The sequence below is a fragment of the Muscardinus avellanarius genome (genome assembly GCF_963383645.1).
Source record: "Muscardinus avellanarius genome assembly, chromosome: 3".
In the NCBI taxonomy this organism is placed as follows: Eukaryota; Metazoa; Chordata; class Mammalia; order Rodentia; family Gliridae; genus Muscardinus; species Muscardinus avellanarius.
Window position 1 is genome coordinate 61,220,602 of NC_137788.1, and position 26,118 is coordinate 61,246,719.

General features: G+C 37.6%; 1 protein-coding gene across 3 annotated transcripts in view; it reads left to right on the forward strand.

The window, feature by feature from the left end:
* Positions 1-26,118, forward strand: part of LRRC7 (leucine rich repeat containing 7) — a gene marked incomplete at both ends in the record, with an annotated part of 413,422 nt that overhangs the window by 370,197 nt on the left and 17,107 nt on the right. For all 3 annotated transcript variants that reach the window (XM_080692757.1, XM_080692758.1, XM_080692759.1), the window contains one exon: positions 8,181-8,273. In XM_080692757.1, the coding sequence (XP_080548883.1) occupies positions 8,181-8,273 (93 nt within the window). The remainder of the gene's footprint in view (positions 1-8,180; positions 8,274-26,118) is intronic.

Below are 26,118 nucleotides of genomic sequence, written 5' to 3' on the forward strand. Positions count from 1 at the left end.
TGGAATCTCAGATGAATTTTACCACACCATTAAAGCATTTTACCACAACTTGAATGCCAGTTCTCCTTAAATTATTTCATGAAAATGAAAAATAGAGCATATACAAATTTATTCTATAAAGCTATTATCACCCTGATAATAGCTCTGATAATCCCAAACCACAGTGACTCTTGGAACACATTGTCATGCAGTGTCTCACAGGGCACATCAAGGTAATAAAAATACAAACCAATATCCTTCAAGAACATAAAGACAGAAATTCTTAATAAAAACATTGGGATTTTTTTAACAAAACATTAAAAAGATTTTTATTTATGATTAAATTGGTTTTATTACAGGGATTTAAGACTGGTTCAATATATGCAAATCAATAAATGCAATTCACCACATAAATAAGCCAAGTATAAAAATTGCATAATCATCTCAAGAGATGCAAAAAAAAAAGCCTCCAACAACATTCTAAATCCATGTATGGTAAATAGGGACTGGGAAAACACAGGGGAATGAAATCAACCAAATTATGTCATATGCATCTCACAATAAATTCCTTTATTATGGATAATATAATGCTCCAGTAAAAAAAAAAAAAACTTGAATTGTAGGAAATGTATAAGGTTAAATTGTATTCAAAGTATTTTGATTACTGATTCCATTTTAAATAAAGAAGATAGTAGCCAGAATATTTTTTAAAATAAGCCTTATCTTGTCTCTCTTCTGTTTAAATACTCTAGTGGCTTTCAAATTTTCTGAATATATTCTAAGTCTTTATACTATGGCACAGTGTTTCTACAGACCTGGCTCCTGCCTGCACCCGTAACGTGCTTTCTTTAGCTCCCCTCTGTCGTATTGACCTTTGTTGCTCTTTACTGGATTTATTGATAGAATTTACATACCATAACTTAACCTGTTTGAAGTGTACAGGTAAGTCATTTTTATTATATTTGGGCAGGTGGGCAACCATCACTGTGATCTAATTTTGGAATATTTTCATCATTCCAAAAAGAAACTTTATACCCATTAGCAATCATTTTCCATACTCTTCCTCCAGCCTAGACCATCACTCACCCATGTTATATCTCTGCATAAAGTTTTCTTACTCTGGACAATTAATATAAATCAGATCATACAATATGTGGTTTTTTACTTGCGTCTTTCATTTAGCCTAAGATACTAAAGCTCAGCATGAATCAATACCCCATTACTTACCAGTGCCAAATAATATTTTATGTAGATATATCACATTTTTTCAGGTGTCAGTTGATGGACATTTGGTTTGTTTCTACTTTGGGGCTACTCATGAATAATGCTGCTTTTACATTACTATTAATGTACAAATATGTATGATTCCATGTTTCTTGAATAAAGAGGTAGAAGTGAAATTGTTGGGTTATATGATTATTATGTTTATCATTTTGAAAAACTGCCAAATCATTTCCTAAAGTCGCTATAACATATACTCCACCAACAATGAGTGAATATTTCAGTTTCTCCACATCCTTACCACTACTTGGGATTGTCTGTGCTTTTCACTATAGCCATCCTATGAAGTAATATCTCCTTGTGATTTTTATTTACATTTCTCTAATGACTAGAATTTCATATGGTGTAGGATATTTAAGTTCTAGTTGTTTTAGTTCCATAAGAGAATTTCAGACAAGTATATAATTTGCTTTCTTAAAAGGTAATAAGTTTCTTTTGCAAATAAGCCAGGTTCTCTTATATTTTTTTTAAATCAAGTAGGATAATTGGTTACAAGGACTCGATCTAACAAACTTAAGACGAAAGAGAATGTTTTGACTTATGTAGACTGAATCCTGGGGCAGGATGCAGAGAAGACAATATCTCACTCAGTGACAGTCCTGGCTCCTCTTCTTTGGGGGGCGGTTCTTATCTCTGAAACACTTTTCCTCTCATGCTAGAAAGATAGCCACATAAATTCCAAATCTGAGTTTTCAAACTGGCAAGGAAGAGTGAGATTGTAGACATCTCACTACTACTTTATGATTGGGTTACCTGCCAACCCTGTGTACAGTCATATTTTTTAGGGGATACAGTGCTTCATTAAGGGCTTTATAACATTCCCCATCCAAAGTATACAGGCTGAAGAATAAGGAGGTGATGGTTCTTCAAACACATTATAATAAAGCAAATAGAAGAAGAATAATTGGCTCTTTGGCAACAGAAACAACTAGTAGCCACTAAAAGCTTTATAATACATACTGCTAGGAAAAAGAATGGTCACTAGGAAGTCAATTCATTATCGCATCACAAGATTCCTTTCTGTAATGCTGTACCCTTAAACCTGAAAATCTACACACACACACACACACACACACACACACACACACACACACACTGTTAGGTGTTATTAGATGTTAAAATACTACCTAACTACTCTAACCAAGTCAGAGCACTGCCTTCTACTGATTATGCATCATGACGTCATAGAGTCTCACTATGACATAACAATCCATTTTATCATGAAAGCCTTTCTAAAATAAGTCCCATGCTTGGCATGGTGTCACATCTTGTGGTCTCAGTTCTTCAGAGGCTGAGACAGGAGGATCACAGGTTTGCAGCCAGCCTGAGCCACTCAGCAAGCTAGTGAGGCTCTATTTTAAAACTATAAAGGTCTGTATGTGTAGCTCAGAGATAGACTGCCCCTGGGTTCAATCTCCAGTATCACAAAAAAGTAATAAATTAAAACCCAGTATTTTAATGAAAGTAAGATCAACACATCCAAGAAGCATCAAGTGAGGTGGCAGGAGCAGACACTGACGAAGCCGATGCTCCGTGGATCATAAACCATCATTTAGGCTTTAGGCCAGGAATTTCATTCTTTGTGGGAAAATAGGAATACTGGTTCTCACTAAATAAGCGATTTTTGCCTCCTAGATTTGACCTCTTGATAGAGCACTGCATTTCCTCTTTGCTAATCCTCTTTGCTCTCAGACGGCCTCGTGGCCATCAGGTATTCTCTCCTCTTAACATTTTATGGCCTCGTTGGGCTTTGGCAAGCAGGTGGAACTCCTTATGTGAGAGATGAATACGCTCTCTGACATGCTTTATGAGGCCCAATAGTCACAACACAGCCTCTCGGCCATACCTTAGCACACCCAAGAGGAGTCGAGCTTCAGATCAGAATTGATGCCTGTCACATTTATAAAACCACAGTGCCATCTTTATTATTCCTATTATTAAAAAATATATTGAGACAGTCCTTCAAATACTTGACAGATACAAAATTTGTTTTCCTTCGATTTTTTTAGTGCCTTCCAGATTTACAATAATATAAAATAGATATAGTCACTACCTGGAAAAAGAGGGACTGGAAGCTGCTGTCAGCAATTTTCTGTGTAAATGAAATCTGTTTCATTTGTTTCCTTTTAGGCTTCATAGTGGCCTGGGGAGGGCCAGGAGTACATCTGCCTCCCATATGCTGTACAATATGAAACTTCACATTAGAAAGATATAACCCAAATTTTATACAGTCTAATTAGAAATGCATGGATATACGGGCAAATGCAGAAGTGAAATGTTTTGATCCTATTGGTTTCTTTCTTTGCATTTTCTAATTAATAAGTAATGACAAAAAGGTAAACTAATATGTTGAATAAAGTTAAAATATTTCTTCCAGCTGTACTGAACTATGCTCATATCCACAGACTGCAGATCAACACAACCTATTAAAAGCATTAAAAGCTATAGTTGCTACCACTCCACAATAACTCATTTTTTAAAACCAAGGGGTTGAAGATTTAGCTCTGTAGCAGAGCACTTGCCTAACACATGCAAGGTACTGGCTTTAATCCTCAGAACTAAAGAAGAAAAAACAGGGAAAATCTAACTCAATTGAAGAAAATATTACTTAAGTGTATCTTTTTTTATTTTTTATTTTTGGTGGTACCGGGGGTGGAACCCAGAGGGCTTTCTACCTCCGGGCTATACTCCCAGACCTTTTTTTATATTTCATTTGGAAACAGGGTCTCACTAGGTTGCTGAGAGCCTCACTAAGTAGCTGAGGCTGGCTTCAACCCCTGCGATCCTCCTTTCTCAGCCTCTCAAGCGCGGGGATCACAAGCGTGCGCCACCACACCCGGCTTAAGTGTATCTTTTTTGATGTGGTACTGGGAGTTGATTCCAGGGCCATTCTACCTCTGAGCTGCACCCCCTGCCCTAGTTTTTTTTTTTTTTTTTTGAAACAGGGTCTCACTAAGTTATGAAGGATCTCACTAAGTAGCTGAAGCTGGCTGCAAACCCATGATCCTCCTATCTCAGCCTCCCAAGTACTGGGATTACAAGCATATGCCACCACACCCAAATTAAATGTATTTTTAAAAATAAAAATATGGTAGAGTACTTTTAGTAATTGCATTTACTCATATTTAGAGTCATTAATGACTCTACCATAAACATCACATCTAGGATAGTTTTTTCCTTTGTGCAGCAAGTGAACTATGGTAATAGATAAAACATTTTTACTATTTACGGTGTCCTTATTTAGAGTGAAATAAGGACAATCCCATTAAATTCACAAACCCAATTGATCTAAGTTCCAATAACCCCTAACTCCAGTAACTCATATAAGCTAATTAAGTAAGGAATAGGATTCAAGTCTACCTTGAACTATCTCAGAGGAAGGGATTAAAGATGCCTTGAAAAGAAAAGTATAGATAGTATTTGGGGAATTTACGTTAAGCAAATTAATAGGCTAAACAAGAATGCTGAGGGGAGAAAACATTAAACCTCTTAAAAAAAAAAGCAAACTTTTCCAGTCATCACTAAGAACTTCTCCAGCACGCATGCGCGCGCGCGCACACACACACACACACACACACACACACACACACACATAATGTATATATGTATATATATGCTAATGTATTTGTTTTGATAATTTTTCTTAACTCTATATTAATCTTTTGCCTACTAACATCTGGTAACACTTGAGCCACCTCATTGCAGTACTGTTTCTTTTTTTTATTATTCTTTTATTGTTCCATTGTAATTATACATCAAAGTGAGATTCAAAGTGATAGAAACAGTTGGGAATCCCAGAACTTGGGAGGCTGAGACAAGAGAATCAAAGGTTCTGGACCAGCCTCAGCAACTTAGTGTGACCCTTGGCAACTTAAGGACACCCTGTTTCAAAAACAGAATACAAAGTAAGGCTGGGGTGTGTAGCTCAGAGGTAGAAAACCTCTGGGTTCAATCCTCAGTACTAGAAAAAAACAATAACAGAAACAAAGTGATAGAAACACACACACATTGCTTTGTGAATCTCCCTCCATCCCTTGCCCCTCCTCCTGCCCCATGCACGCTGATGAGATTGGTAGTGATAACAAGTACACAAAACCTTATTTGGACTTATCTTCCTCAGTCCTTGTTTGTTTCCTTTCCCATCTCTCTCCCCCAACCCCCTTTCACTATTCTACTATTTCCACCCATTTTTCCACAAATGACATACTTGTGTTCTTCAGAGCTAAATAAAATTGTATGATGTGCGAAGATACCACATTTTCTTTATCCATGTATCTGTTGATAAAAACCTATGTTGGTTCCATAATATGGCTATTGTGAATTGTGGTGCTATAAACATTGGTATGAATGTATACCCACATACATTATATATAATACTATATATCACTATAGTGTTCTAATTATAATGTTTTTGAAAGATACCAGAGTGGTCTAGTTGGTTTATATGGTAGTTCTATTCACAGTCTTCTGAGGCACTTCCATAATGATTTTCATAGTGGTTGTACTAATTGTGGTTGTACTAATTTTCAATCCCACCAACAGTGTATAAGAGTTCCTATTTCCCCACATACTCACCCACACTTATTATCGTTTGTATTTTCGATGATTACCATTCTAATTTGAGTTAGACTGAATCTCAGAGTAGTTTTGATTTGCATTTCTTAACATTTTTTCATATATTTATTGCTATTTTTGTTTCTTCCTTTGCGAGGTGTCTATTCAGTTCAACAGCTCCTTCTTTAATGTGTGTACTTGTTGGGGGGATTAGACATGGCATGAAGTTTTTCGAATATTTCTTATATTCTAGATATTATTCCTCTATCAGGGAGCACCTGGCAAAGATTTCCTCCCAATCTCTAAGGCTCCTTCTTCAGACTCTTTATCCTTTGCTGCACAGAAGACTTTTAACGTGATGACACCCCATTTATTGAGTCTCAGTTTTATTCCCTGAGCTTTAGAGTCTTGCTGAGGAAGTTTAAACCAGGGCCTTTATGTTGGAGACTTAGTCCCACCCCCTCATCTAGTAATTGCACAGTTTGTAGTTTAATTTCTAGCCAGTACTTCTTCTATATTTATAATTTATAAAAGCATTTTTTATGTAACTGAAGTCTGCAGCCTCTTTTACCCTTGACTTTGAGCCAGCATTTTTTACCACAATCCACATACATACACCCAGCTCAGGATCACCAAAAATGCAGAGGTTTGCTATCATTTCTCTAGGTCATCCCTGCCGCTGAATGACCTTCTGCTAAATTCTTGGTCTACTCCATATTAACTTTAATGATTGTTATCATTTTTACTACAGTCTTGCCCCCAGGTGGGCCCTACTCCTGATGCAGCCATTCCCCATAGTCCTATAAAACAGAGGCTCTTGTGTTTAACAGGCTTTTATTGGCAATTTGGGCTATGAGGGAGGTAATAGGACATAGAACATTAGAATACTAGCCCTCACAGGGCTGAACATTTATTTGCTATTCCCTCACTAACAATATCCCCATATTCTTTTTTAATACTCTTATGGTGCATTGAAATTATAGTGAGTTTCCAAGAGATAGAAAATACACACCCAAAGTACTTGGTGTATTTCTTCCCACAGCCCTCCCCTCTTCCCCTCCCTCCCCACACATGTGAGTGAGATTGGAAGTGATACCTCCATACATGGACATAACATTATCTGAACTCTTTTCCTGAATCTTTTTTCCCCTCCTACCTCTCACCTCCCTCCTCTCACACCACGTCCTCTCCCACTAATCTACTGGAGTTTGTTCTGTTTAAATTTGCAGATTGGAAAGTAAGTTTTTATGGTGCCAGGGATTTAATAAAGGGCCATTTTACTTCCAAACTACACCCCGGCCCTTTTTGGTTGGTTGGTTGGTTGGTTGGTTGGTTGGTTGGTTGGTTGGTTTCAAAACAGGGTTGTGCTAGTTGCTGAGGCGTTCCTCGAATCTGCAAGCCTTCTGTCTCAGCCTCCCAAGTACCGGGAGTATAAGCATGTACTCACTCTCTTTTTTTTTTTAACCTCTCACAGTATTTGGTTTTGTCTTAAATACCTAACTCCCGCTTCAGAAGCTGCTACCAGACTAGAAACTCCATTTACTGAGCACTTCATTGTTCCTTTGTTTCTCCCGCCCCCTTCCAGCTATGGCTCCTTTCTAGAACTAAAACCCTGATTCTTCAACACCATAATCATCTACCAAGAATTAGACTATGCTACCAGAAAGCAAAAGCATCTTATTTAAATAACCATCGTTCCCCTCACTTGAGAGTTTTCTCACTCATTTGAGAGTTTTCTTCCACTTATTCATACGGTTATTATTATTCATACGGTTCTCTTTAATTAGTCTCAGTACACATGCATTCATGGTAGATAGCTAAAATAATGTATAATCTGGTGTGTGTGTGTGTAGTCATAGGGATTGAACCCAAGGACACTCTACCCTTTAACTATACCCCAGACCTTTTTTATTTTTTATTTTGAAACAAGATTGTGTTAGGTTGCTGATAGTCTTGCAACATTGCCAAGGCTGGTCTTGAATCTGAGATCCTCCTATCTCAGTTTCCTAAGTACTAGGATTATAGGCCTGAACCACCACGCCTGGCTGATAATGTGTTATCTCTTAAGTGTTCATAGGAATTTTGAGTTTTAAAGCCTGCAATTTAAAATTTAAAATTAGTCCTTCACATGGCAAGAAATTAAGTATTTAGTAATGTCTACTTTGCCCAGGTAATTTCAAGTTAATTTTCATCACAAGTAATCAATAAACACTAAACATTTGCCAAAGTTTATATTCTTTTGTGTACTGGGTCAACATATGCTAACCCTAAGAAATGTAAATATTTTCTAGTATGATGAAGGTATTTGAAAATATTTACCTTTGATAGCAGCTATTTGATTACATTTTTATATCTCTTTTATGTAGTTTTGCGTGAGGATAGAAAAAAATCCTGGCCTTGGATTTAGTATCAGTGGTGGAATTAGTGGACAAGGAAATCCATTTAAACCTTCTGACAAGGTAAGAAATAAATTTCTTATTAACAATTTTAATTTGAAAATGCTATGTTCTCCTGTAGTAATAAAGGTTAGCAAAACATTTTAAATATTTTTACTGTGTTTAAATGAGCTATGAAACGAATTAGAAACTTTTTTGTGTGTGTGGTACTGGGGCTTCTGGAAGCCCTTCTACCTCCGGGCTACACTCCCAGACCTATTTTTACATTTTAATTTGGAAACAGATCTCCTAAGCCAGCACACACGGCTGGCTTCAAACCTGCGTGATCCTCCTGTCTCTGCCCCCCAAGCGCGGGGATTACAAGCGTGCGCCACCATGCCCGGCTCAATTAGAAACTTTTTTAACACAGGGAAAATGGAATCTATTGTGATGCTTGAAAAATAGTTAAGAATGAGAAAAAAATACATATTGAAGAATTCTATTTGCAAGAAAGGGTTTTGGGGGTTTGAATGTTTGGTGGGATTTTGATGCTATTGTTTCACACTTGTATATATTTGTTGCTATTGTGTCACACTTGTATATATTTATAAAAAGGGCATATAGGCACCAGTTGTGGCTGCACACACTTATAATCCTAGTACTTGAGAGATGAGACAAGAGTGTCACGGGTTCAAGGCCAATCTCAGCAACTTAGCAGTGAGGCTCTCAACAACCTAGTTGAAACCCTGTTTCCAAATAAAAAAAACAACAAGGGAGCCTGGCATGGTGGCGCTCCATGTACTTGGGAGGCTGAGACAGGAGGATTACAAGTTCGCCCCCAGCCTCATCTACTTAATGAGGCCCTCCACAACTCAATGAGACACACACACACACACACGCACGCACACACACATGCACACGCACACACACGTAGAGAGGCAAATTCTAACAAGTTGTTTCCAAAAGTTTACTTATTATTTAAGGAAAAGTTTTCTTATGGTAGCAAAGTGATTACATAGATTTTCAGTGCCAGGGCAAGCTGACTGACGTCTCTTCAAGTTCCTAGGCTTGTAAAGAGTTTTATTAGGCAGGGCATGGTGGCATATGCTTGTAATCTCAGTACTTGGGAGGCTGAGACAGGAGGATAATACGTTCACAGCCAGACTCACCTACTTAGTGAGGCCCTTTTCAAAATAAAAGAATAAAAAATATAACCAGGGGTGTATCTTGGAGATAGAATGCCCCTGGGTTTAAGCCACAGTTCAGGGGAAAAAAAATTTCATCAGTAAAGTTGTAGAACTAAACTAAGAACTCACATAGAACAAAATTTTTAATGAGAAAACCAGAGGCATAGCAGAAGCATGTCCTCCTCTCATGATCACTTCTGCTTGTCACACCATGGAACAAGGATGAAACCCACCCCAGCTCTATCTGTGACCACTGCGGGATGTCCAACATGCCAACATTTGGTCTGCCCGATACCTCTGACTTTTAAAATTGAAAAGTGATTACCCCGAGCTCTACAACCTGCCCTGTTACCCTCAGTGTTTAATATTCCCAGCTTTGACTCAATTAGTAATCATAATTTGATTATAATTTAAATGATCTACTTTTGACCTCATCAAATTTAACTGCCTTGAGTGACATCATAAAACTGTGAGATGATAAAGAATGATTGAAATTGCCTTTGAATTAAACTCCTCAGGCTCTTGACTTACCTTTGAGTCACAACTGTGTCTGGACTCTCAGCCCACCCATATTGTATAAATAAGTCACAGGTCGCCTTTATCTATGAAACTTACTTCTGGGGGGAAAAAAAAACTTGGATGACTCTATTCTAGGAATTCCTAAAGCCTGAAACAGAGCCTTTAATCCCATAATTTCCTAAATATCTTCCCAATCATCTTGTTTCCTGCACCCTTTCTTTTCTTCTTCCTTCCCTGCCTGGAGAACAGGAATGGAGAACCTAACCAGGAAGATTGTTCACACTGTTAGATACATTAAAAAGGAAGGGACTAGAGGAAATCTCCAGTGACCATGGATGGAAACTCCTTGGTCAACAGACTGGAAGCACTATCTCTGTAGAAGGAATGCACACAAGGCAGTCCTATGCAATCATGGGATGCCCATTAGTAACCTCCTTCCATCTACTGCATTGACTTTTTTTTTCTTACAGCAGATTGAATTCAGGGGTTTTCTACCTCTGAGCTATATCCCTAAGCCTTTTTATTTTTGTTGTCTTTGAAACAAGGTCTCACTAGGTTGCTGAGAATCTCTCTACATTGCTGAAGCTGTCCTCAAATCTGCATTTGATCATCCTGTCTCAGCCTCCGAAGTGCTGGAATTATAGGCATGTGTCAAATTATTAAAAATCTGAAGACAAAAAGCATAAAAGTTGCCGGGCATATGTTTGTAATCCCAGTACTTGGGAGTCTGAGACAGGAGAATTGCAGGTTTGAGGCCAGCCTCAGCTACTTAGGCCCTCTGCAAGATTAGCAAGACCATGTTTCAAAAATAAAGAATTTTAAAAAATAGGGCTTGGACTACAATGCACCAATAAAAATTTTTTAAAAATAGGGCTGGGGGGGGGTGTAGCTTGGATGTAGAATACTGTTACGTTTCTTCTATTTTAACTGCAGGGGACTATATCTGAGGCTTTCAGATAATTGCTTATAATTCTTCCACTTCTATGAATATAGACACTTTATAACTTGATTTAATTTCTCACTTGTAACAGTTTGATGATTCTAGTGAGACTGAACTATGGCTATGATCTTATAATTTTTCTCTTTTGGTTAAATGTATTAGATAGAGAGCTTGATTCGTATCATGAATCTACTGAAAGACTTTTTTTTCCCTCAAAAGCACTTTTCTTTGGCTGATTATACTCTAAAAACTTAACAATATAAAAAGCGAATCTCCGTTATTGCAAAACTGACAAGAGTCACCAGAATTTCTAAACAGAAGAAGCAGAGTAGTACTCAGTTCATTGGCCACTTTGCGGTATCCAGAGGATCTTAAGATATCAGCTCTGACAATGTATGCAAAAAAAATTCTTTTTTTTTTTTTTGCCAGTCCCTGAAGACTTATTTTTAATACTTTTATTGTGGCCTTATACTCTTACATTATAATGATAATGAACAGCACAGAGCATTTGGTAGGCTTTTCCCTGATTCCTTCCCCACTCCCTAACCCTTCCCCAATACACAAGAATTTAAATGCCCACCAGAATCTAGGATAAGTAGAACTCATACGTAATGAGATTAATCTCTGGGAAATTCAGTTGCATTTCATTTCGTTAGCCACAGGGCCTCTTCTGATAAAAAACCTCTTAGGAGGCTGAAACAGTAGGATCACAGGTTCAAGAACAGCCTTAGCAAGTAGTGAGACTCAGCAATCTAGCCCTGTTTCAAAATAAAAAGGGCTGGGAATGAGACTGGAAGATAAAATGCCCCTGGGTTCAGTCTTTAGTACTACAATAAAATAAAATAAAATAAAATAAAATAAAATAAATTAAATCAAATCAAATCTGGGCTAGTGAGATTGATAGATAAAAACACTTGAGACCATCCAAAAGTTAACTGAGGTTTTAGGGAGGATTCATGAGTAAGCCACATATAGCCTACTATTTTGTACCAGACTTTGACAGTAGAGAATATCTGGTGGCAGACTTACCTCCATGGAAGACCCACCATAGTCCTGAGGAGACCGGTCAAACATGGTCTCCTCATGTAAAAGGAACATAGTCCAATTAACCTTGCTGCTGATACTATCAGAACAGTGCTTAGCAGTTGAGAAAAGCAATCCACTCACCCTGGAGCTCATTATCTTAGAGTTCATCTCCAAGTGTAAACTGTTTTCACATACAAGGGAAGGGAAAGCAGCAGAAGGCTGGAGGGAAGTAGCCCTCTGTGATGCTCGTCTCTGCCTTTCAAAGACAGGGATGAAGGTCATGATACGGTGTATGCCAATAAAGTAATATTTCTGTCCGGCCAGAAAAATGCTACTGAGAGATAAAAGATGTTGATCCCGTAAATCTGATAATAAAGCAATAAAAATAAGAACCTTTTATTATACAATATGCGGGGCGGTGTATCAGGTTCTTTATAAACTTATGTGATCTTCATAACAACTTCTGCTAGTTGAGTAGTAGTAGTATTCCCCATTTTACTGAGTCCCAGAGGGGTTAATTAACTTGCCCAAGGTCATTTAGCAACTCCATGGCTGACGAGATTTGAAACCAAATTGATCTGACTCCAGTTCCTTTTCTCTTAATAAGCACTATAAAACATGCCTCTGTCTGCAAATGCCTCTTCGCAGAAGAGCCACATGACAAATTTATACCCTGTAGAGTTGAGACTAATATGATATTCTAATATTGAAAGTATTACAGAGCCCTCTAATTAGTCATAGCCTACACATTTGCTTCAACAAGTCTTTGAAAGTCAGCATGTATTCTCTATTGAACCTAGATAATTAGGAGCATACTGTACAGAGCAGATTGCTAAGCAATTATATAACTTGTGGACCAAGGTATCGTTGCAATGGTGACTGCCAGTGGAGCCAGCTGCAGTAAACACTCAAAAAATATTAAGTCCTAGCAGCAGAGTCCAAGGACTTTACCAGTATAATTTCCACAGGATGTTGTTAGAAAAGCGAAAGTAGATTAATAGATGATTGATACCATGCTGTTGCAGTATTTCATAAGGCAACCCAGGACGCTGCAAATGAAACAACTTCTAATGATGCATTCACAGCTCATCATCTAGGGACTAATATCCTTCCTTGCTCCATTTGAGGAAAGAAGGACAAAGCGCCTGGATTTGAAAGTCATTAAAGAAGCCCGGTAGCCCCTCTCCCTGTATGCTATAGAGGTATTGCACCAAACAGTCCCACAAATAATTACTCAGTCATGGGATAACAATGAGTGCTATATTATAGATCCAGCCTACCCTCGAAGGACTCAACAGCAGATAATAAGCATCCTGGAGCACTGAGGCCAAAGAATCCCCTATTCTCTACAGTTTATCATAAACCAGGAAGATGTTAGAGAGCTCACCCATATTTCCAACAGGTTAGGAAATCTGAAAGTAGCCACAGAAATGATAGGAGAAACAAATCCATGTTCTTTTTTAAATGCTCTAATTTCTGCCAGGTATGGTGGCACACACCTGTAATCACAGTGCTTGGGAGGCTGAGACAGGAGGATCACAGGTTCAAAGCTAGCCTTAGCAATTAGGACAGGTTCTCAAGAAATTTGTGAGACCCTATTTCCAAATAAAAAAATAAAATAGGGCTAGGGATGTAGCTTGAAGATAAAATGCTATTGGATATTACAAAAATAAATAAATAAATAGCTATAGAAAGAATATTGGAATAATATATAGTGTATGAAAATATAAATAATATATTATATGAATACAGAAATAATATAGTATAGAAATAATATACAAATATAGAAATAATATACAATTATATATAAATAATATATTAATATATAAATAACCCGAATTATATCAATATAAATAATATATAAAATAATATGAAATAATATCTGAAAAATATAAAATATGATCACCAATAAACTCTAAATAAACATTCAAGAATTTCACAATTATTATAACTTACTTGCACTACTTTTAAGTTTTTGCCTCTAGATGCCCAAATAACTTGCAACAGAATTAAAACTCTTCATTCCACCTTCCACCTGTAGAAAAAAATAGGACTTTTCCCCTTTGTGTGGATATGGATACTGAATCAAATAGAAGTGTTATACATACAATTTGTATTAACAAGTGGAAAGCCAGGTATGGTGGCTCATGCCTGTACTTGGGGGGCTGAGATAGGAGGATCTCGGGTTTGAGGCCAGTCTTAGCAACTTAACAAGACTCTTGTTTCAAAATAAAAAAAAGGATGAGAATGTAGTTCAGAGGTAGAATGTTCCTGGGTCCTGTGTTCAATCCTCAATGAGGAAGGAAGGAAGGAAGGAAGGAAGGAAGGAAGGAAGGAAGGAAGGAAAAAGGGAGGGAGGAAGGGAGGAAGGAAGGAGGGCGGACGGGCGGGCAGGCAGGCGGACAGGCAGGCAGAATGAAAGCATTTACTTGATATCTTTACCCAGCAATAACAATACCCAGAGGTATACGTGGCAATGACAAGTTCAAAAATGCCCAAGAATCGCTTTCCAGTATGACTTAGCCTCATGGCATTGCATGGTTCATCAATGAAGGGTTGCAAAGGGCATGCTTTTCACTCATGAAAAAGGTACATTATATTTGCTTATTTCCCATCAGGTGTTGTTCATGGGTATGAAAAACAAGAATGGCAAACACATTTGTCTAGAACTCCTTGTCACATATGACTGATTGATTGGTTGGTTGGTTTTGGTGCTGGGGACTGAACCCAAGGGTGCTCTACCACTGAGCTATACCCCCAACCCTTTTTATTTTATTTATTTATTTATTTATTTATTTATTTATTTATTTATTTATTTATTTTGCGGGTTTGGGGATGGAATCCAGGGCATTCAACCTCCGAGCTACACACCCTGCCCTGTTTTTTTATTCTTTATTTTGAAACAAGGTCTCACTAAGTTGCAGAGGGCCTCACCAAGTAGCTGAGGCTGTCCACAAACCACGATCCTCGTTCTCAGCCTCCTCAATGCTGGGATTACAAGTGTGCGCTGCCACGCCTGGCTTTATTTATTTTTGAAACAGGGTCTTCACTAAGTTGTCCAGGTTGACCTCAAACTTGCAACCCTCCTATCGCAGCCTCCCAAGCACTGGGTCACTGCATATGATATTTACTACATAGATATTAAACTATACATAGCACTTTTTCACTTTATACAAGTCGTAGACAATTTCAATTTATTTTCTATATTTCAAATTTTATTTTTTTTAATTTTTTTATTGGTGCATTATATTCATACATCATATTGAGGTAAAAAACTTGTGAGATAGGAGGATTGCATGTACACATCACTGATTTAACCCCTACCCAATTCCTACCCCATTCCCTCCCCATCCCTCCTTCCCTTGCTTGGCTTAGTGGTTGACTTTGATATGTTGGAAAATGATAATTTCTAGGCATTATTATATGAAAAAAAAAGGTGAATGTTGGCCTACAAAAGCAAATAAGCAGATATCATTCAACAAAGACATGCTTATTAAGGAAAATATCACTGGGACATGTATGTGAAAAAATAAAGTGATTGAAAAGTACCCGTTAAACTAAGAACATTGTGACATTTAAATTCAACAATATATTTAGGAAAATCATTAAAATTGAGAATGTTTTCATAGTGTGATGTTCTAACAATCAGTAAAATCTTTTTCTCAATAAAATTAAAGCTGCAGTGCACAGCCAGCTGTTGCTGCTGGGGTTGTATATTATTTATATTTTATCTAGGGCATCGCTTCAGCTACTTAGCATGGTCTGCAATAAGCGAGGGGGAAAGTGGAGTGGGAACGGATTTAGAAGCTTTGTCTTCAAGTTTGTTTCTACTCACTGGAAAATGTCAAACACTTCCAATCAAAATATCAAAGCACTAAGCCGGGTGTGGTGGTGCACACTTATAATCCCCACGCTTGGGAGGCAGAGACAGGAGGATCGCGCAGGTTTGAAGCCAGCTGTGCTGGCTTAAGAAACCCTGTTTCCAAATAAAAGGTATAAAATCGGTCTGAGAGTGTAGCCCGAAGGTAGAAGGGCTTCCAGAAACCCCAGTACCACCAAAAAAAAAAAAAAAAAAAAATTAAAGCACTAAAAGTTAATTCACAAAATAAGGTCTTATGTAATTACTTAAAAGATTTGACAGATTCGCCAGAGAAAGTTAATTACCAAGAGTCAATTAGATGGCTGGAAAGTGTAAAATCTTTCACGAACCATTTACAAAGTTTCTGCATGTTTTAAGTGGTATTTTAGGGATTTATGAGATGTCCAGTTTTGATTGTTTGTTGTTTTGTAGTATTAAGGATTGATTGAACCCAGGGGCATTCTATATTTGAACTACACCTCCAGACCTTTTTATTATTTGTTTCAAAACAGGGTATCACTAGGTTACTGAAAGTCTTCCTACATTGCTGAGGTTGACCTTGAACCTATGGTGCTCCTGTCTCAGCCTCCCAAATACTGATGTTACAGGTGAGCACCACCAACCCAGGTTATGTCTAGTTTCTTGTTTGAAAAGATTTAAGACAACGAGAATTCCTAGAAATATTATTAATCAAAATTAATATAAAACAAATAGGTACATAAGAAGCAATACCTGTCAGGTCTCTGTCTATAGCATCATTATTTAACTTTATTAAATCCAATTTGATAGCAGGGCATGGTGGCCAGTAATCCCAGTACTTTGGACACTAAGACAGAAGGATCACAGGTTCGAGGACAGTCTAAGCAAGTAGTGAGACTCATCAACCTACTGAGACCCTGTTTTCAAATAAAATTAAAATAGGACTGGGGTGTAGCTCAGAGGTAGAATGCCATCGTGTTTAATACCCAGTACCAAAAAAATACATAAAAATAAATAACATTTGATGCATACATATAAAATATCAATATGACCTACTTTTCCATTCTACCCCCAGAGTTGTTCTATGCTCTAGGTAGAGGGAACATTTTATCTCCCGATCTTGGATTCCAAAGAATCAGTAGAAAGAAAGCAAAGTACACAGTCTACATATCACTTTCAGGCAAGAAGATACTGTAGAGCTCTAATCTTTATAGTTTAGATTTATCTTGTCAGTTTTCCTAGATTAAGAGCCTGATGGGGATTCTGTACAAGTGATTTACTAAAGAATCATTCTCAGGTGAAAGCTAAAGGGAAATGAAAAACAGGACAGAATGAGGCTAGAAATTGGGCAAATGTGTATTAGCTGAAGCCTGGTCCTCAAATGCCCATCAGCAGTGTCCACGTGCTGCCTCATCCTAAGAGGAGAAAGAAAGTGCTCTTTTTTGTTGTTTTTTTGGACTGAACCCAGGGATGTTCTATCTCTGAGCTATCCCCCCAGCTCTATTTTATTTTTTATTTTAAATTTTTATTTTATTTTAAGTTGCTGAGGCTAGCCTTGAACCTGCAATCCTCCTGTCTCAGTCTCCCAAGTACTAGGATTATATACAGTGGGATCAGTCAGTCTGTGGCTGTAAGCCACCCCAGAGAAGAGGATGTAATTTTCTAAGCCTTTCCCAGAAAGGAGACTTCAAGGTGAGGGAATTTCCCAAAGGATATGTACAATCATGAGCTGTTGGCAACATCTGCAGGATGAGGACCCTGGTCTGATATCGGGAATATGGCAGATCACCAAGAACATCTATTACAGGGTTACAAAAATGGGTCTCTTTCATCTTTCAAACTGAAAGTACTATAGTGCCAGAGATTCTGATATACTTCCATTCACAAGAAGTATTGCTGTAAGCTGGGCATTATGGCGTACTCTTGCAATTCCAGTACGTGAGAGGCTAAAACAAGAGGATTGTAGGTTTGAGGATAGCCTCAGCAAGTAGTGAGACTTTTATCAACCAAGTGAAACCAGGATTCAAAAACAAATATAAAATAGGGCTGAGGGTATAGCTCAGAGGTAGAATGCCCCTGGGCTCAATTCCCAATACTACACAAAAAAAGAAAAAAAAACCTGCTGTTTTCTACAAATAGAGCACTAGTCGGTCTAAGAGGAGGTAATCATAATTGAAGCAAATCTGTTTTCCTTGGTATATAAAGGAAGTAATTTTCAAGGAAAGATTGGGGGAGTTTGGAGTGAATACCCTTAGACAGAGAAATGTTAAAAGTCAAGCAACAACACAGGTGTCAAGGTCAAAGAAATCTATGACAAGTTAAAATAGAAACCCAGATAACTGAATACCACTTTTTCTGTGCCATTTTTCATCTTTGGATGTGGGAAGAAATTATGTGAACTCAGAGTTCTTTCTTATATCCTCTAAATTTTAACTTCAACTCCCCCTCAAATCCTTTGGAAGAGCTGAGGGAAAGACACATTTCCAGTAAAGACTGACACTAAATTAACCTGAAGCCCTAGATATGGCAGAGAGTTAGACTAATGGACCATAATTTGGAGTGAGTTATTTATAATTATATGTTAAAATTACACATATATTACATATAATTTAAAGATAAATCCAAAATTAGATTAAGTAATAATAATGCTTTAGGATTATTACATAAGGTACCAAAGTACACAAATGTATATATTTAGTTGCCCATAATGTTTATAATATATTTAATATAGTTACACATATTACTTAAGTACAATAAATTAGAAAATTGCTTCCTATATTTGAAACCTTGTTGATTAAAGCCTATCTACCTACACAAAACACATTCTCCATAACAAGGAACTTTTAACCACCAAGAACATTCATTAATAGAAAGTAAGCAACCTCTTTTAATTTTTAACTTAAATGTTAAAGTGATTAAAGAAAACTCATAGCCAGTCATTGTGGCACCCTTTTGTAATCTCGGTAGTTGAGTGGCTGAGACAGGAGAATTACAGTTTCAAGGCCAGCCTCAGCAACTTAGTGAAATCCTGTTTTAAAATAAAATAATACAAAGGGCTGGATGGGGAGATAGTTCAGGTATAGAACACCCCTGAATTCAATCCCCAATACCAAAACAAAATAACAAAGAAAAACTATGTCTTAATATTATTTGTCTTTTTGCTTTTTGAGGTATACTGAGTCTCTGTTTATATATAGGGAGAGGACATGTTTCCTCTATCCCCTATGTCACAATTTCTACCTAGACTCAGAACAACTAATTAGTGGAGTACTTTGCACTTGGGAAACTTTGTTATTCCTTTGCAGCAAGAATTGTACACACCAACTGGGGTGGGTTCAGTTCCCTGGAGTCTGCACCTTTGGGCCCTAAAGTAAGTAAGTTGGTCAGAGGGACAAAGAGAGTCACAACCACTCTTACTTAGGAACTTCCCCTGATTCTACTGGGTGTGATCTCCTGCCCCTTAGGTCATTTGACAAAGTCAGTGTGACAAAGTTATCCTCCTCTAAATATATTCTGTTAAGACATGGGAAGTACAAAGTCCCAAGGTAGGCATTAGCCAGGAGGCCTGTGGAGCTGGAGTGAAATAGGTTCAAAGATGAGCCAGGAGGAAGGTCATGTAGGAACATTTGAAGCACATGAATCTCCATTTATTTGTTTTTTTTTTCCAACCACATGGCACTTATTTGGTTTCTCTACAATTATTTGGGTTCTTAAAGTGTCCTTCAGCAATGTTTACAGTTGTTAGCATGGTAATATTGCATATCTTTTGTTAGATTTATTCCTAGATATTTGAGTCTGTTATAAATGGTATTTAAATTTCATTCTCTAGTTGTTCATTACTAAAATACAGGCATGTGTTTGTATTTTTATATATCCACATAAGATATTTAAGTATATAGGTATTTATAAGTTAAAAATAAATATATTCTAATATATTCTCACTATTGGACACATAAACTATAACGTTCCCTTTTCTAAATATATACCTTTTTAAAAGTTACAGAAAAGAGCCAGGAGTGGTGGTGCACCCTTGTAATCCCAGTACTAAGAGGCTAAGACAGGAGGATTGCGGGTTCATGAATAGCCTCAGCTACTTAGTGAGGCCCTCTGCAACTTTCTAAGACTCTGTTTCAAAATAAAAAATAAAAAATAGGGCTTGAGGTGTAGCTCAGAGGTAGAATGCCCCTGGATTCCCTCTCTAGTACCATAAAAAATGATAATAATAATAATAATAATAATAAATATTATATAAGTAATATGTAAAAATATCACTACAAAATTCCAAGTAGTATAGAAATTTAAAGACTAAAAAGTAAAAAAGAAAATTAAGATTAAAAAAGAAAAGTACAAAAAGAAAATAGTATAGAAATGTAAGAACTAAAAAAGTAAAAATAAAAACCACTATGTTTCACTCTACCCCACTTTATCCACATCCCTATCTTAGAACCACTTTATCATGACTGATGTCAAGATAAACATGTCAAGAATTGACAACTCTAGTGTCCTTTGGGCATTCACCTCCTGACCTGATGTCACTGCCACCTCTAAGAAATACTTCTAGCATAGTATGACAGTACAACAAGGTCTCAGCTGCTGAATAAACCCATATTAACTCTAAAAGAATCATAGTTTGACGGAATATAACTTACAATAAAATACCCTATCACTTCACAAACATTATTTCTAGCAAAACTGACAGAAAAAGTTTGAATTCGTCACTTCTCAATTCATGATTTTAAAATGATGCAGATTGTATTTTTTAAAAAAAAGTATACAATTGAAGGGGCTTTGAGGGAGCCTGCAGGGATGATCATCAGAAATCTAGTTGCCAGCACTATTTTAGGAAAACCAAGGAAGGAGAATGCACAGCCATCTATAGCTGCCTACTCCTGTCTTTAATAGTTTCTACTATTTTATACTATTTGCAAAGCAGAGAAGGAAAACCCTTAAGGGCTCGGGAGAACTGGTAAACTGTATTAAGCTCAGCGATCCAAAGACCCACCACCAGACCAGTTGAGGTCCTGTTTTGTTTTGTTTTTTCGTGTGTGTGCGTGTGTGTGTGTGTGTGTGTGTGTGTGTGTGTGTGTGTGTAGTAGTAGTAGTGGGGATTAAACCCAGGGGCATTCTACCTATGAGCTATACCCCAGCCCAATTTTTATTTTTATTTTGAAACAGGGTCTCACTAGGTTAATGTAAGTCTCACTACTTGCTGAGGCTGGTTTTGAACCTGCAATCCTCCTGTCTCAAGTACTGAGATTACAAGCATGAGCCACTACAACCGGATTGAGTCCTGTATTTAAGTACAGGCTTTAAAACACTGATAAAATGCTGGGCGTGGTGGTGCATGCTTGTAATCCCAGCACTTGTGAGGCTGAGACAGGAGGATCGCACAGGTTCGAAGCCAGCCTCAGGTACTTAGTGTGACCCTGTTTCCAAATAAATTAGAAAATAGGTCTAGGGGTGTAGCCCGGAGGTAGAAAGCTCTTAGGTTCCACCCCTAGTACCACGAAAAAAGTAAATAAATAAAACACTGATAAATTAAATTAAAAAGTCTTTTTTTTTCTCCTATAAAGCCAAAAATCTGGAAAGACTATTGTAAAGAAGTATGAAAATTGACTTTTTTGTGTGTGGTGCTGGGGTTCCTGGAAACCCTTCTACCTCTGGGCTACAATCCTAGACCCATTTTATATTTTTTAATTGGAAACAGGGTCTCTTAAGCCAGCACGGCTGGCTTGGAACCAGCGCAATCCTCCTGTCTCCACCTCCCAAGCGTGCACCACCACACCCGGCCAGAAAATTGACTTTTTAAAGAAGTGTGAACATTGATTTTAAAAGAAACTATGACACAAATAGCCGGGCGTGATGGTGCACGCTTATAATCCCCGTGCTTGGGAGGCGGAGACAAGAGGATCATGCAGGTTGGAAGCCAGCACTGGCTTAAGAGACCCTGTTTCCAAATAAAAAATATAAAATAGGTCTGGGAGTGTAGCCCAGAGGTAGAAGGGCTTCCAGAAATCCCAGTACCACCAAAAAAGAAAAAAGAAAATATTACAAAAGAAAATTACTTTTTAGCTCAAAAATTTCACCAAGAATAAACAGGATGCAAATATACTTTCAGTTATTACAGTGACACCAAGAGATGTTTAATTACTAGATAATAATGAGACTATTGGAGCAATTAATATAAAAATATAGTTATAAAATAATGAAAACCAGGCAAGGTGTGGTGATCCGAGTACATGGGAGGCTAAAGACAGGAAGATCACAGGTTCACAGACAGCCTCAGCAACTTAGTGAGGCTTTCTGAAACTTGGTGAGACCTTGTTTCAAAATAAAGTATAAAAAAATAGGGATGGGGGGTGTATCTTGGATGTAGAATGACCCTGAGGTCCATCCCCAGTATCACCAAAACCAAAATAATGAAAATCAAACATAATTTTAGCTCTTACATTCCAATTTCCTAATGGAGAATTATCACTATGAAAAGCATCAAACTTTAAAAAAATATTCTAGTGCTCAATTTATCAATCCTAAAGGTAATATCAAAAAGTAAAACAAGAATAAAAAGAACATCAGAGAAAAGAAAATAAATTGCCAATTTGAAAATGCTTTCAATAAGTCAAAAAATCTTTTATCTTGTTAACTATATATAGGATAAACCTTTTCTCTTGCTGCATGTAAGTCCCTGAATTGCTAAGGCAGCAAATTGTTCAAAGGATAAATTTTGATACATTAGCAATTAACCTTAAAATATCTCATCATACTTTTGATTCATGGAGAGAAACACTATTGATAACACCTTGATCTTGACGCCAAGTCTTGTTGTAATTGTAGAGTAAGGAGAGATAGTCTATTATGTATGTTTAATGTTGCTTCTACAAGCCACATTGTATACCTACATAGTAATTATATACCTACATAGTAATGTTATCCATTTTATGAAAGAAAATTAATGGTTGCCATGTTTTGGGGAGAGAACAGTATCCCCAGTACTGAATCTGTGGTTCTGTTTGCTATTTTCATGAGCTGGTTTTTTTTTTTTTTCCAGAAACTCTCTTGAAAATTTCATAATTGCATCATATTATAGAAATGTATATTCTAAAATATTTAACTACTGTGTTCTAAATTTTATAATAGTATAGAAATTTTCTTAAGATGTGGCCTTCCTAGAAACCAATTTCTTAGCATCAGCTAGAGCTAAGACTTCCCAGAATGTTAAAGAAAAGCATATTTCTAAATTGAAGTTGCAGGTCCCTCAAGACACATTCTATTTTGGTGTCTACATTTACAATAGCTGAGACTGTCACAGTCATTCACCTTCATCATTAAAAAACCATAGAAAGTTCCTTTCACCTCTAAAGTTAGAACGTTAAGTGCCGGCCTTGTCGCCTAACTTTCTGAGTCTTTGGCTTAAGCCCAGAGGTATAGAGGCTAGGTAACCAGTAAGAAAAGGTCAGATCTTAGCACTGCGGACAGTCTCCTAAATTCGTCCTTTTTTCAAAAGAACCTGTGAAAAGCAAAACTTTTTATAAGCCCATTATGGGAACTTTGGGACTAGTCATTTATGACTTACATAAAGACGTGTTTAAAATGGCACAGAAATATGTGCAGCAACAGGTCATACCTATGCAGTGCATCTAGACAGGCTTTTCTAGATTAGCTTTAGCCCAGTTTATGGGGGGGGGGGGGTCCCTCTGTGATAATTCCAAGGGATTTGTTTCCCAAGCACATCCAGATTGGTGTCTGCAGAAAACGATTTCCTCAGATCTTTCTTTTGAAAGAACTTTAGCTCCTACCCTGTTGTCTGGCCATGATCTAGACTCCAGAAGCAGTACCAAGGGGAACCATTGTGTTTAAGCCACTAAGGAATCCCTTCCAAAATTAGAGATGCTAATCCCCTTGCCTGTTGGGAACTCAAGGGACAGATGACAAATGTTGGCCTTATGTATACTCCAAATGGAGGGGAAAAAAATAATTTCCCTCCAGTAAAGCTTGTATAGTTGGAGGTTTATAAACACTCAACATGCGCTTTGCTGGATAAAGGACCTTAAATTATAGCTTGATTTTTGGACTTTCAATAATTTTAGTAACATTTTGACCCTGTACTAACTGCCATCAAATGTTCTTAGTATCCTCTATGTATTCACTCCACTTAATGCAATTATTATGTACCATTTTATGTCCATTTTACTGATGAAGAAAAGTAACGTATATAAAAGTTAACTCACCCAGGGTCACTAATTCGTAAATGGCAAACACAAACAGGCTAACTTCAGAGCTGTGCTCTTGACTACTACTTACTTAAAAAGCATGGTAGGCACAAAAGAAAATGGCTCCCCCAAAGTGGCCACATCTGAATTCCCGGAACCTAGGACTATGTTCCATTACACAGCAGAGGAGAGTTTGTAGATTTTATGAAGTTAAGAATCTTGAGCTGAGGAGATATCCTGGATTATCTAGATAGGCCTAATATAATCACATGTTTCACTAGAAAAGGTGAATCTTGCCGGGCATGGTGGCACACGCTTGTAATCCCAGCATTCAGAAGGTTGAAACAGGAGCATCACGGTTCGTGGACAGCATCAGCTACTTAGTGAAGCCCTTCACAATTCAGTGAGACCCTGCTTCAAATTAAAGAATAAAAAGTAGGGCTGGGGATGTAGCTCAGAGGTAGAATGCCCCTGGGTTCCATGTCCAGTACCATTAAAAAAAAAAAAGGTGAATCTTTCCTAGATGCAGTCAGAAGGAGGTGTGACAATAGAAAATTGGTCAGAAAGATACACCTCTGCTGAGTTTGCAGATAGAAGAGGGAGACCATGAGCCAAGGAACGTGGAAATTCTTAGACACTAGGAAAGATGGGGAAGTAGATTCTCTCCAAGAGATTTATTTTAAAAAATTCAGCCCTACCAACATTTTTGTTTTAGTCCACTGAGACTTGTCTTGGAATTCCAACTGATAGCATTCTAAGATTACATGTTAGTGATGTCTTATGCCACTAAATTTGTGGCCCTTTGTTGCAGCAGCAGAAGAATACTTGTACATACTACCTCATTGGAAAAGTGTATCTACTCAGGACTTTTCCCTGCCTTGGGCAACAGGATTTTGCTGCAACAAAACTACCTGATAAGTTTGTCCCACATTTAGCACTCTACCAAAAGTTATAAGAAGCTGAACATATTTTAGATCTTGCTAGTAGAGCTATAAAGATGATACAATGACACTCTGGATCTTTGGTAGATACAAGCTGGTTTCCTATTATTTAGAAAAGTTCAGAGATGGCTTCTCCCCAAACAATAGGAGGTTATTGTTCTAATTTTCAAAATGAAGAATCTGACGAGTCCCCACCCAATTCTGTCATCAGTGCCAAAGTATTCTTTGAAGTCTCAGAATAAAATGAGCCGTTGAAAGAGTGACACATTGCAACAATGAGCTTTTTCAAAGCAGTGTCAAAGTTGTTGTATTTCTCATCAATATTCATCAAACAAAGACTGCGGAAGGGGCTCAGATTTCATTGGTCTCTTTCATATGGCAGTGTTCATATACATAAATACAATGAAACATTAAGGCACTGGCCTTTGAACACAGTCTTTTGGGAAACTTTCCACCTCCATAAAAAGTGAATGTCACAGACCATTATGAAAAGTGGTACTCAGGTCTCTGCTTCTCCTAATGTGGCAACATGCAGGCTGGTAGGATATACACAGAGAAAAGGAAGCTATGCCAATGGGCAGAAGCAGTTTCTTCCTTGATAAAATGTATTAATTGAAAAGAAATAAAGCTTTAGGGGGGAAAAAGGCAATAAATGCTTCGGAAGACTCTAGCTACCATATAAGTAAACCTGAGAGCAATTCTTCAGAAAAGCAGTTGAATCCCACAGACCATGTGAAGGGTGAAGTTAAACCTACCACAGATGCCACATATGAATTGTCCCGGAAGTCAGGGCATGGTGTTGCTGGTTCTTCTGGATATAGGCAATGCAATGGCTGTCATTCAGCAACAATGGTCTGGATTCACACAAATGAAATTGTTCCTGCCAAAGAACTACAGCACAGCCATCAGAGTCAGCTGAGTAGCAGAGGCTTTGACTGTGGAGGTGAAATAAAGTCAACACAACTTCACCCACAGGAATCAGAGATAGAGTGAGTTTTTGGTGCAAATGTGCCATTCTGGCTGGGCGTGGTGGTACACACTTATAAGTACTTGGAAGGCTGAGACAGGAGGATCACAGGTTTCAGGATAGTCTCAGACACTTAACCAGGCCTGATTTCAAAGTGTATATGTGTGTGTGTGTGTGTGTGTGTGTGTGTGTGTGTGTGTGTGTAATTTTTTTTGCTGGTACTGGAGTTCCTAGAAACCCTTCTACCACTGGGCTATACTCCCAGACCTATTTTTTATATTTTTTTAAATATGGAAACAGG